We start from the raw sequence: 13,498 nt of genomic DNA, 5'->3' as shown, positions 1-13,498 counted from the left end.
GTGCAGCCAAAAATTGAGGAGCAACCCCTTCAAAAATTGGCTGCAACCTCTCACACTTTGTGTATACTTGGAACATGGACTCCTCCAGGCTGCAGAAATTGCAGGTGGCCTGGGAGTTCATGAACCTACTTAAAAATTTGTTGCACGGATCTGCTCCATGCAACTCACTCCACTCCAAGTCCCCAATAGAAAAGGGGAGATCTCCCGCATAGGAGCCCTCCTCTGGATGGCAAGATGGCACGCCAATTTTAAATTTCCCAGCTGCCGTGGTGGGATTTAATCTCATGTCTCCAGATCATTGCACCAGGCCTCTGGATTACTAGTGCAGTAACATAATCACTATGCCACCGTGCCTGCATACTTAAGTGTGAGCACAATGGGCAACAGTAAGTTTTCACTGGCTTTTCATACCTCTCTTAGCCATTTTCTAACTTTTGCTGTTCATACACAAAAGCTTTAACGTGATGAGGGCATGATGCCTCCAACTATTGACTGAAGTATATTGACAGTGTGCAGAAACCACTTCCCACCTCAATCCGCAGTGAAATTTTGCGACTGCTCTTGTCTCCAGAAAGGTTCTCTTTTATTTCTGAGTTAACAGGAATAATATCTCCTCACGTTTCTTCTCACACATTAAACCTGTGCTTGCCGTTGGTGCCTGTCGCCTGCCAGTGAAACAGGGCTGCTGCTGTGATGAGGGGCTGATATGGAAGCTCTTGGCTGGAGATAGCTGCTAGTTGGGAGGAGTTTGGTCGCAGTGCAATTTGCAGCTAACAAGATCCATGTTCCAAGGCATGGATGCGATTTGTACTCCTGTAAAATTTGCTAATGATCATCCTATCTTAATGATAAATCTTATCCTTCAAACTGTTTAATTAGTACTCTTATATTTGTATTTTTAACATTTATGGAAGTTGCTGTTAATTCTCAAATTATCCATCACCTTCAAAGTTCTGGCCTAATCAATGATCAACAGAATGTTTTTTTGACATAGCTGTTCTGCTGGTGATCTTGTTGTCTATGCTCTGCATCTCTGGAACTCTGGACCTGTCCATAGCTTTTAATAGACTTTGACACCATCCACTTCTAAACAAGTTATTATTATATGGCACCTCACCAAAGCTAGCCCATGGCTATCTAATTTCCTCTCAAATCACTCTATCTGCACTGCAGTGGATGGCTCATCTTTGAGTCTTTATCTATTAATTTAGGGGCTGCCCAGGATCTATCTGCTCTGTCACTATATTTCTCCTTCATATCAATGACCGCCTCCACTCATCATCTAACCTTATTCATTATTTTGTTGGTGATTCCACTCTACATTCATCAATTTCCTTAAGATTGCATGCCCTCAGTCATCACAACCCCTATTCCTCTTGACTGACTGACTGACTGACAGAATCACTACATGGTGACCTCCCCCATGCCCTTTTATGGGGCAATGAAAGTCTTATTTCTTTCAGATCTTCAAAAAATATCACTTCATGGCTATCACAAGTCCAACCACCTCTTATCCATACAAAGGCAAAATACTGCGGATACTGGATATCTGAATTATAAACAGAAAATTCTGGAAAGAGCACCCGTGGAGAGAGAAACAGTTAATGTTTCAGTTTGATGACCTTTCGTCAGAACATCTTATCCATGATTGCTTCAATCTTAATTCTTTTTCATCTAGTAAAATTCTTAATCTCACTGTCTCCTCTGATCTTAAATGTAACTCCCATAGCTCCTCCATTGCTAAAACTGCCTCCAACAAGCTCGGTTTCTTCTGTCATGCCAAATACTTCTTTGCTTCTTTCTTTATAACTTCCAAGTCTGTCCAAGACTTGAATACTGCCCTGTATCTTCTAACACCCCTCAGGAATTCTTGGATAGGGTACAAGAAAAAGCTTGTCATATGATACATGATCCCTGCTGAGTATTTCCAGCATTTTCTGTTTATGTTTCAGATTTCCAGCATTCGCAGTATTTTGCCATCACCCCTGGGCTCGCTGACCTATATTGGGTCCCGGTTAAGCAACGCCTCAATTTTAAAATTCTCATCCTTGTTTTCAAATCCCTCCATGGCTTCACCCCTCCCTATGCCTGTAATCTCCTCCAGCCCTACAACCCCCCGAGATATCTGCACTCCTCCAATTCTGGCCTCATGAGCGTCCCCGATTTTAATCGCTCCACAACTGGCGGCCGTGCCTTCAGCTGCCAAAGTCCTAAGCTCTGTGAAGTGATACATTTTGGTAGGAAGAATGAGGACAGGCAATATAAACTAAAGGGTACAATTCTAAAGGAGGTGCATGAACAGAGAGACCTGGGGGTATATGTGCACAAATCGTTGAAGGTGGCAGGGCAGGTTGAGAAAGCAGTTAAAAAAGCATACGGGATCCTGGGCTTCATAAATAGAGGCATAGAGTACATAAGCAAGGAATTTATGCTGAACCTTTATAAAACACAGGTCCGGCTTCTGGGCACCGCACTTTAGGAGGGATGAGCAGAAAAGATTTATAAGAATGGTTCCAGGGATGAGGGACTTCAGTTATGTGGATAGATTGGAAAAGCTGGGGTTGTTCTCCTTAGAGCAGAGACGATTGAGAGGAGATTTGATAGAGGTGTTCAAAATCATGAGGTGGCCTAGACAGAGTAGATAGGGAGAAACTGTTCCCATTGGCAGAAGGGTTGAGAACCAGAGGACACAGATTTAAGGTGATTGGCAGAAGAACAAAAGGCGACATGAGGGACAACTTTGTTACGCAGCGAGTGGTTAGGATCTGGAATGCTCTGCCTGAAAGGGTGGTGGAGGCAGATTAAATTGTGGCTTTCAAAAGGGAATTGGATAAGTACCTGAAGGATAAAAATTTGCAGGGCTACGGGGAAAGGGCGGGGGAGTGGGACTAGCTGAAGTGCTCTTGTAGAGAGCTGGCACGGGCTCTACAGGCTGAATGGCCTCCTTCTGTGCTGTAACCATTCTATGATTTTAATTCCCTCCCTAAACCTCTCCGTCTCTCTACCTCTCTCTCTTCCTTTAAGATGCTCCTTAAAACCTGCCTCTTTATCTGCCCTAATATCTCTTTAAGTGGCTCAGTGTCAAATTTTGTTTGATAATCACTCCTGTGAAGTACCTTGGATGTTTTACTATGTTAAAGGCACTATATAAATACAAGTTGTTATTGTTGTTGCTTCACGTCTGGCCTCCAACCTCTTTCTCTCTTTTCTCTCCTATCTCTCATCATAGCCTTTCTTGTTTCCCTTTCTTTCATCAGTACTAGTAGGTTCAGTGCTCTTTAAACTTTCCTCTTGTTCTTTCAAAGCTCTAAAAATGCCATCATAGATGCTCTGTCTCTTCCCTACATCATCATTGTGTTGAAATCAAGATTCATCACCCAGCTTCATACTTTAATTCATTCTTTCCCTTTACCTCAGCAGAGGAGATCTCTTTACCTCGTTCAATTTTTCCTTTTTGCTCAATCATCAAGCTTTTAAAATCCAACCTTGCCATCACTACCTTCTGGTTTACTCTGCTTCCTCTTTCTCTTTTCAGTCTTGTTGGTGTCCTGCATTATAAGCCTTGCCCCTTCATCTTTTATTTAATTTGTTTTCTGGGGTGTGGGCGGCTCTGACAAGCTAGCCAGTATTTATTGCCCATCCCTCGTTGCCCTGAGGGCATTAAGAATCAACTACATAGTGTGGGATTGGAGTCACATCTAGGTCTGACCAGGTATGGGGACCTGGTGGGAGGTAACCTTCCCTGAAGAGCGTTAGTGAGCCATGTAGGGTTTTTACTATCATCTGGCAACTTTCATGGACATTTTATGGTGTCAACCCGCAAATTAACAGATTTATTAAGTTCAATTTCACAACCTGACATGGTAGGATTATGAACTGACGACCTTGGGTTTCTAATCCAGTACCATAACCACTAGACTACCATAACCATAGGATTCTCCATTTTTCTTTTAGGATTACTTATTTTGCAATGAGAATTAGCAGACATTCTCAGCTTGTTTATAGGTCAAATAAACCATTGGGATGGCACACAACTGTACCGTGTTTTAATGTGAAGGGTAAGGTAGGTATGATACACAGTTGACACAATCACTTTCACCTTTTAAATGAACGCACCCAGGGCAGTGCGTTCTGACCCCTCACCAAGGCTGCAACTACAGTATCTCTCCAGTTTGCAACTGTTGTCATTTTGGTTTATTGACCTTTTGAGATAATCTGAAAATCCTTTATCATTACTATGAGTAAAATTTCAGAGAGTTTCCGACTCCCATCAGAGCATTCCTAAATTTTATAAATATGAATCACTATGGCAAATATGAGGAACATAACTAATGGTCTCTCACTTTTCCGTTAGCTTGCTTAGTTTATCTGAAATGGAGAAGGTAAAGTACTGGACTTAACTGACTTCTTTTTTTCTAGAACTTAATGTGGGTTCCACCTCTGAGGTTGCTGAGGGCAGTTTATGTCCTCAGATTGATATTGAGCAAGATGATCTGCCAGGTCAGTACAAACTGTGTGTTCTACCACTTGAAAGAACATTAGCCAGTTTATATCACGCATATAGGTACTGTAAGTAATAGATAAAACCCCGTATTTCTATGGAAACAGGTCTCACTTATAATTAACAACAACAACTTGCATTTATATAATGCCTTTAGTGTAGTGAAATGTCCCAAGGCACTTCACTGGAGCCATTATAAAACAAAACTTGACGCTGAGCCACATAATGAGATATCAGGATCGGTCAAAGAGGTAGGTTTTACGGGGCGTCTTAAAGGAGGAAAGAGAGACGGAGAGGTTTAGGGAGAGAATTCCAGAGCTTCAAGCCTTGGTAGCTGAAGGCACTGCCTCCAATGGTTGAGCAATGAAAATCAGGAATGGGCAAGAGGCCAGAATTGGAGGAGCGCAGAGATCTTGGAGGGTTGTAGGGTTCGAGGAGGTTATAGAGATAGAGAGGGGTGAACCCATGTGGGTATTTGAAAACAAGGGTGAAAACGTTTTAAATCAAAGCATTTTAAAATTAAAATAATTTCCATTGGTTCGCAGTGAAGTTTCTTAGTCCATACAGTCAGAACAGACTTAATAGCGAAACTCTAGCACAATTGCTTTTTATTCAAAGTATCTGTCCCTGTGATCTTCCTCCACTTTAAATTGTGTGTTAATGAGCCTGTTCTATGTGTTAGCTGTGGATCAGTCTTGCCTCTTGAGTCTGAAGGTTGAGAGTTTAAGCCTCACTTGACTTGAGCACATAATCCAGATTGACACTTCAATGCATTACTGGGAAAGCTGCTTCACAAGAGCATTATCTAGTCTGTCGGATGAGATGTTAAACCGAGGGCCCGTCTACCCCCTCAGGTGGACGTAAAGATCCCATAGCACATTCGAAGACGAGTGGGGGAGTTCTCCCCGGGGTCCTGGCCAATATTTATCCATCAAGCAGCATCACTAAAAACAGATTAGCTCGTCATTATCACATTGCTGTTTGTGGAATCTTGCTGTGCGTAAAGTGGCTGCCGCATATCTTACATTACAGCAGTGACTGCGGTTCAAAAGTACTTTATTGGTTATAAAGAACTTTGGGCCGTCCTAAGGTTGTGAAAGGAGCTATATAAATGCAAGTCTTTCTTATTCATTTCATTTCCTTGTACCTTCAGTTCTCATCATTAAAACTGCTCTTTTGTTTTTATTTATTTGTTGCTTTGCACTATAAATTCAATAATTAAAAACGCCAAAAGCAATTAGAAACCTGGAATGAAAATGTGATCACTGCTCTGAGGATAATGGGGGTAATTTTCAACGTCACTGCCTGAGTGGTCACCTGGTGGAGCGGCATGCCTGTCATCCATAGAACCTGCCCGAGTTTCGTCTCGTTGATTTCAGTAGAATGTAAGTCCGGCGGGTTGTACAATGGTCCTGCGATCCATTCCATCGCATCACTACCCAGGCTGAAAATGACTCTCATTATTCATCAGTTCACGCAACTTTTAGTAAGTTTCAAAACATTTATTTGTTGCAGTGTTTGATGTAATTTCACAGTTTCGGTTAGACACTACCTCCCCCGAGAGTGGTGTTTACAAGGTAGCTGGATCCACTCCTCTGCAAGTGGCTTACAGACTGAACAAAGAAGGAAACTTCACAGTTCCAACCAGGTATGTCATTTAACAATTTCTTTGTATCATATCAATTTTAATTTTTTTTTAAATTATCGTAAATCAACCATCTTTAGAATTTCAAAATAAGAATGGAACTTACTCTTTTGTTATCACGGCTCTCTGTAACAATTCCAGCCGGACAACACATTTTATGAATTCATGATCCTGATTGATGAATTCCTGATATACATTGCTCATGAGCAAAGCTGACACGTGTCCTCGTAAAAATCACCCTTATACAGATGCTGATGTACACATGCTGTGACAAGTCAGTATGAAAGGTCAGGTTAACGTCTTGGCTGCAGACCCTTGTCAGAACTGAAATTGTTCTGAGCAAGAGTCTACACCTACAACAATTGATCGATTTGTTTGGGTATGGCTATCAAGGGATTCAGGTAAATGGAGTTGAGGTATAGATCAGCCATGATCGAATTGAATGGCAGAACAGATGCGAGAAGCTGAATGGCCTCCTCCTGTTCCTATGTTAACCTGCCTTTTCTCTTTAACGAGGTTGATGTATTTCCAACACTTTCTCTTGTTATTTTAAATTTCCAGCATTTGCGATTTTGTTTCTTTTTATTATGACAAGTAAATATGGGTAAAATACTTGGGGGGGGGGAGGTGCCGGGGGGGGGGGGTTGGGTGGTTGGGTGGGTGGTGGTGCATGGGCCAGGCAAAGAAAAAGTCTGATCTGTGAAAACGAAATCTGAACTGGTTGGGAAAAGTAAATTGGGAGACAGCAACTGCATTACCAGCATTAAATGTTTAGCTAAACAGCGCCACCTTGTGTTCTTAAGCCAGTTGTACAACAACAAGGCAAACTTGACTGCAAAAAGTCAAAGTGAAGCATTTCGTTCAGAATTAATCAATGAATAATGAATAGGTTTACCAAGTAAAGTAAAACAGACGATTAAGTAACTTGTAAACGCGAAAGAAAAAAAACTTGCATTTCTATAGCGCCTTTTACAACCTCAGGACGTTCCAAAGCGCTTTACAGCCAATGAAGTACTTTTGAAGTGTAGTCCCTGTACTAATGTAGGAAACTCCAGAGTCAATTTGTGCACAGCAAGCTCCCACAAACAGCAATATAAAATATGACCAGATTATTTGTTTTTAGGAGCTGGTTGAGGGATAAATACTGGTCAGGACAGAAGAAAAACAGGATGAAATAATTACAAAAACCTGAAGAGAAAAGTATATTTTTTCTCGGGTGTATTTTGAGATAGTCCTTCACATGGCCCAAAAAGAGTTACTGCAAATTAAGAACATAAAGAACTCTCAGGCAAATGAAAAGGCCATTTGACTCAAAAATCTGTCTTCTTTGATTAACCCCAGTTCCACCTTTCTACCTTCTCACCATATCATTCAATCCTTTCCAGAAACAAAGCTTCTTCTCTCATGAATCCCTTTATAATGCCTGATTCAACGGCTGTTCTGCGAGCTTATTCCATCATGCTAGTGCTATTCTGGCTTTCTTTCTTATGCCAACTTCTTGCATCACCTGGTGTTTAAAGCTTTCACCACACTTAAGAATGTGTCTGGGTCAACTTAATCAGTTCCATTAATGATCTTGAAAATGTAAACTTCAATTGGGCCATTTTGCAATCAGTCCTTTTGCAAAGAGAATAAACCCAACTTCATTAACCATTCCTCATAATTAGGGTACAGTTATATTGCTACTTTCATGTCAATGCACACTGGTTTCCGCTGCTCCTTAAATGGCAGCCGAACTCAGGAGTCAGGACCTGTTTTAACTCCGGGGTGCAACAGTGTGAGTTCTTCTTGGGGAAGCCTTGGAGAGTTTAACTTCAGTGTGATGTCAAGTCAGGTTCAAAAAAACTTCATAAGCTCGCTGCAGAGTCTTTCTAATGTTTCGAGAAAGTGCAAGCTCCTGCCCTTGCTCTCAAAAGGTTAAAAATCTCCCCATCAGCAAGAGCAGCTCTGTGCATTGTTAACAATTGGAACATAAGTATAATAAGAGTAAAGAAGTCTTACTGCAATTACACAGGGCCCCGGTGAGACCACACCTGGAGTACTGTGTACAGTTCTGGTCTCCTTACCTAAGGAAGGATATACTTACCTTAGAGGGAGTGCAACGAAGGTTCACCAGACTGATTCCTGGGATGGGGGGATTGTCCTATGAGGAGAGATTGAGTAGACTAGGCCCATATTCCCTAGAGTTTAGAAAAATGAGAGGTGATCTCATTGAAATGTATAAAATTCTTAAGGGGCTTGACAGGGAGATACTGGGAGGCTGTTTCCCCTGGCTGGGGAGTCTAGAACCAGGGGTCACAGTCTCAGAATAAGGGGTCGGCCATTTAGGACCGAGATGAGGAGAAATTTCTTCACTCAGAGGGTGGTGAATCTTTGGAATTCTCTATCCCAGAGAGCTGTGAATGCCCAGATTTTTGCATACCAAGGGATCCCAGGGATATGGGGATAGTGCGGGAAAGTGGAGTTGAGGTAGAAGATCAGCCATGATCTTACTGAATGGTGGAGCAAGCTCGAAGGGCCGAGTGGTCTACTCCTGCTCCCTATGTTCTTAGGTTCTTATGGTCCCACTTTGAGAATACCATATGTTTCTAGCAGTTCCAGGTCATTTATAGCACAGCCTGATGCAGAGTGAAGCAGCCTCTATTCTCCCCCCACCATTGGCCCGTAATTTCCGATAGGAGGCTTCCCGCGTGTGGATGTCTCCTATCGGAAAAAAATCTACAGACTTACCTGAGGGCTCCCGAGATGCGTATACTTCCGCTCCTGGGCCTCTCCAAACTCGAAATGCGCAGGGCCCACGTATCCCAGAGGCAAATGCGGTTCGCAAGCATCCCTGGGATCACGTGGGCCAGGCCAGCCAATAGGAGAAGGGAATCTCCCTTCATACTTTTGACAGATAGACCTGTCAAATATATGAATGGAGATCACCCAAACAACACAGTAAAACATTAAATAAATTCTTTTAAAAATCATGTTTTTAAAATGAGTTAAAATGACAATAAATTAAATATTTTAAACAAAAATTTAATTTTTTGTGAAAAATAATTAAAGTTTTTTACGGGGCTAAAAATAAACTTACCTTTTTTAAAAGTATTTTAAAATTATAAATGAGTGAAATTATTTTTTAAAACTTTTTTTCAACTCTTATGCTGGTAAAAGCAGGCCTTCTGCCTGCTTTTACCAGGCGTAAGATTTCTAAGGGTTTTCTGCAGGTGGAGGTTCTCCAGAAAGCGGAACTCTCCCCCCGCAGAGGCCCTTCTCCAGGGCAAGCGTCCGATCTGTCAAGTGCATTCTTGACAGATTGGAAATGCCGGTTTTCAGCGCATGCACTTCGCATGCCTGAAACCTGCATTTCCGATGTCCCTACGGGTGTGTACACAGCTCGTACACACCCGTAGGCATCGGAAAATACGGGTCAATGTGTCTTAGCCCCTAGGTATAGAAGAACTGTGCCCAAAGTTAAAGGAATGGAGAGTTTGGGGAGTGGGGAGGGGTGCAGTGGGGTTGTAGGGCTGGAGGAGGTTACAGAGATAGGGAGGGGTGAAACTACGGAGGGATTTAAACACAAGGAGAAGAATTAAAAATATGAGGTGTTGGGAGAACTGGGGACCAATGCAGGTCAATGAGAATGGGGGTGATGGGTGAGTGGGACTTGGTGCCGGATAGGTTATATGAGCAGCAGAGTTTTGGATGAGCTGAAGTTTATAGGGGGTGGAGGATGGGAGGTTAGCCAGGAGAACTTTGGAGTGATGAAGTCTGGAGAAGGATTTCAGTGGCAGATGGGGTGAGGGAGGGGCAGAAGCTGGCGATATTGTGGAGATGGAACAGTGTGGTTTTTGTGATCGAGAGGTTATGGGGTGGAAACTCAGCTTGGATTTGAACATGACACCAACACTACAAAGATTATGCATCTGCCTGAGACAGTAGAGGGGGAGGGGGTTGGAGTCAGTGGCGGGGTCATGGAATTCGTGACAGGGGCCAAAGATGATGGCTTTGGTATTCCCAATGTTTAGCTGGAAGTTACAGCTCCTACAGGACAAGCAGTCTGCCAATACGCGGGTGGAGGGGGTCAAGTGAGGTGGCGGAGAGGTAGAGCTATCAGCATGGATGTGCAACTGACCTCATATCGATGAATGATGATGCCAAGGGCAGCATGTAGATTAGTAAGAGAAAGGGGCCAAGGACAGATCCTTGAGGGAGGAGGTTGCTTGTGACTTTGGTTAAGGCCATTTTGGTATTAGGGGATGGGTAGAAACCTAATTAGAGGGATTCAAACAGTGAGTTGCAGGAGAAATGGGCACAGATCCAATAGATGACAACATGTTCAGGGACCTTGGAGAGGAAAGGAAGGTTGAGATGGATTAATTTACCCTCGAAGAGCTGAGATGGTACCACCATTTAATTTCAACTGTAGGACCCTAATATTTGCAGAGAAAGGAGACTCATCCCATCAGCCGGTGCTGGATTGAAGCTCCTCCAGCTCTACAACCCTCCGAGATCTCTGCGCTCCTCCAATTCTGGCCTCTTGCGCATCCCCGATTTTCATCACTCCATCATTGGTGACCAAGCCTTCAGCTACCTAGACCCTAAGCTCTGGAATTTCCTCCCTAAACCTCTCCGCCTCTCTACCTCTCTCTCCTCCTTTAAGACGCTCTTTAAAACCTACTTCTTTAACCAAGCTTTTGGTCACCTGTCCTAATATCTCCTTATGTGGCTCGGTGTCAAATTTTGTTTGAGAATCGCTCCTGTGAAGCATCTTGGGACGTGTTACTACGTTAAAGGTGCTATATAAATACAAGTTGTTGTTGTTCTAAGGGTGAAAGGGCAAACTCAATCCTCTGCAAATCATGCTCCAGGTAAGATAGTACTTGAAGGAGAGTAACAATATATTTCTCTGAGAAATGATGGCTAATCTAAATTCACCACATGGGAATGCATTGGAAAATTTACCTTAGGAGGTGAATGCTTATTGTGGTACATGTGAATAAGATAGTTTCAAATAGTTTTAATGGTCCATCATCAAGTTAGAGTGTATCTCCGGGAATATGCTGGTGGGACTGGGCAATAAAATGAGCAGAAACCCTGTTTACGCATGTACCTGGGGTTCACACCATAGTTATGGTGGCAGTGGAGAGAACCCCCGAAGAAATTCTCGACATATATCTTATTAATATTGAGAATCCTAGGTGAAAGACATAAGCCCATAGTACAGGACACCATCACAGAGTAAGAGAGAAGGCAGAACAGCAGTGGTTAGTGGGTAACAGGCTTGGGTTTCGGAAATATGTAGATTGTAGAAAGAAAGTAGAAATGAGAGTGATGACGAGTTCTACAGTTTTTGTAGTACTAGGAAAGAATACATTGGAGTTGGAGGCAGTGCATTGGCATTTGATTCCAACAGTGAGAGTCGGAGCAGAGGGAAGAGGACAGGCGTATAGGACAGGGTATTTGGAACTTAGAAGAAACAAGAGAAAGGAGCAAGAAGCATTCTAGCTTCAATAAGACAAGAAAGGTTGTGATTTGAGAGAGAGGTTGAAGCTAAGAGATGAGAGAAGGATCTGCCATTTTGTTGCATCCTGCTTATTTACTACAATACAATCAATTCTTCCAGGTAAATACGATTTTCTTTTCTTTCCAACAGTGTTGCATTTCCAAATGGATTTCCTCTTGAATATTCTTTTGTCACTACATTTCGAATGACTGGAAGTACCAGCGATAAAAACTGGAATATTTGGCAAATAAAGGACCCTCTTGGCAACGAGCAAGTTGGTGTGAGAATAAATGGTGAAACAAAGTCTGTGGAGTTTTATGTGCTTGGGCTGGAAGGTAGACTTCAGACCATTACCTTTTCACCGATACCCACTTTGTTTGATTCTGAATGGCATAAGGTTTTATTCAGTGTGGAATCGGACACCATCATTCTTTCTATTGACTGCAATAGGGTGGAAATACAACCAGTCAAGGCCAAAGGGATTATCAATATCAAAGGAGATACCTTTATAGGGAAACTTAATGACAGCCCTAGGATCTCACTGCTGGTAAGCACCATGATTTCTTTATAAGCAGAACAACATTGACTGATGAACTTTCCTTTGACTTAAAGCTACTGAAACCCAAAAACACCATTTTTAAATGGTGAGAAACTATTAAATGTTGGTGTTCAGGGGGATTTAGGTGTCCTCGTACAGAAAACACAGAGTTAGCATGCAGGTACAACAAGCAATTAGGAAGGCAAATGGCATGTTGGCCTTTATTGGAAGGGGGTTGGAGTATAAGAGTAAGGAAGTCTTGCTACAATTGTACAGGGCCTTGGTGAGACCACACCTGGAGTACTGTGCACAGTTTTGGTCTCCTTATCTAAGGAAGGATATACTTGCCTTAGAAATGGTGCAACGAAGGTTCACTAGATTGATTCCTGGGATGAGAGGGTTGTTCTATGATTGAATAGATTGGGCCTATACTCTCTGGAGTTTAGAAGAATGAGAGGTGATCTCATTGAAACATATAAGATTCTGAGGGGGTTTGACAGGGTAGATGCTGAGGGGTTGTTTCCCCTGGCTGGAGAGTCTAGAATTCGGGGGCATAGTCTCAGGATAAGGGGTCGGCCATTTAAGAATGAGATGAGGAGGAATTTCTTCACTCAGCGGGTTGTGAATCTTTGGAATTCTCTACCCCAAAGGGCTGTGGATGCTGAGTCATTGAGTATATTCAAGACTGAGATGGAGAGATTTTTGGTCTCTAGGGGAATCAAGGGACATGGAGATTGGGCGGGAAAGTGGAGTTAAGGTCGAAGATCAGCCATGATCTTATTGAATTGCGGAGCAGGCTTGAGGGGCCGTATGGCCTACTCATGTTCCTAATTCTTATGTTCTTATGTAAAAGATTGTGCTGTATTATGAAGCAAACGTGTGAATACAATGAGATCCTCTCTGTTCAGAACTGTACAAAATGCACTATATTGTGAAGAAAATGTTTTATGTGATTTTTTTTCTTCGAATGAAGTATCTCTCAAAATGTGTTGTTATGTCACAGGTCATAGTATATCAGAGTTATATTGGTAGGTTCAAAGAGATGCCTAACATCATGTAAATTTTCAGGCTTGGCACGGCACGGTTCAAGACTTGATCCAAACAAAGAAGGAAGGGGGAATAAGAGGTCCAGAGTTCAGTTGAGCTAACTATTTTCACAATAGAGTTGCCACTCATCCATTTTGGCCAATAGTTTATTTTTTGAGCTGGCTGCCCATTCATTAATAGATAGTAAATATCCAGTCTGATCTGCCACTAATAAATGAGGAATCTACCAGTATGCGCTTTCATGCAGAGGCAGAGTGAAAGACTTGAGCCAGAATT

At 42.4% G+C, this 13,498-nt stretch overlaps 1 protein-coding gene across 1 annotated transcript in view; it reads left to right on the top strand.

Moving 5' to 3' along the window:
• The first annotated feature begins 3,970 nt into the window (after positions 1-3,970).
• Positions 3,971-13,498, top strand: part of col9a1b (collagen, type IX, alpha 1b) — a 205,416-nt gene continuing 195,888 nt past the window's right edge. Inside the window, exons 1-4 of the mRNA XM_085998169.1 lie at positions 3,971-4,058; positions 4,420-4,500; positions 6,017-6,149; positions 11,788-12,184. Of these exons, the coding sequence (XP_085854295.1) occupies positions 3,971-4,058; positions 4,420-4,500; positions 6,017-6,149; positions 11,788-12,184 (699 nt within the window). The remainder of the gene's footprint in view (positions 4,059-4,419; positions 4,501-6,016; positions 6,150-11,787; positions 12,185-13,498) is intronic.

Source organism: Somniosus microcephalus, chromosome 9, assembly GCF_052327205.1.
Source record: "Somniosus microcephalus isolate GS21.2 chromosome 9, FLI_Smic_1.0, whole genome shotgun sequence".
Lineage (NCBI taxonomy): Eukaryota > Metazoa > Chordata > Chondrichthyes > Squaliformes > Somniosidae > Somniosus > Somniosus microcephalus.
This window is presented reverse-complemented; position numbering and strand designations above follow the sequence as displayed.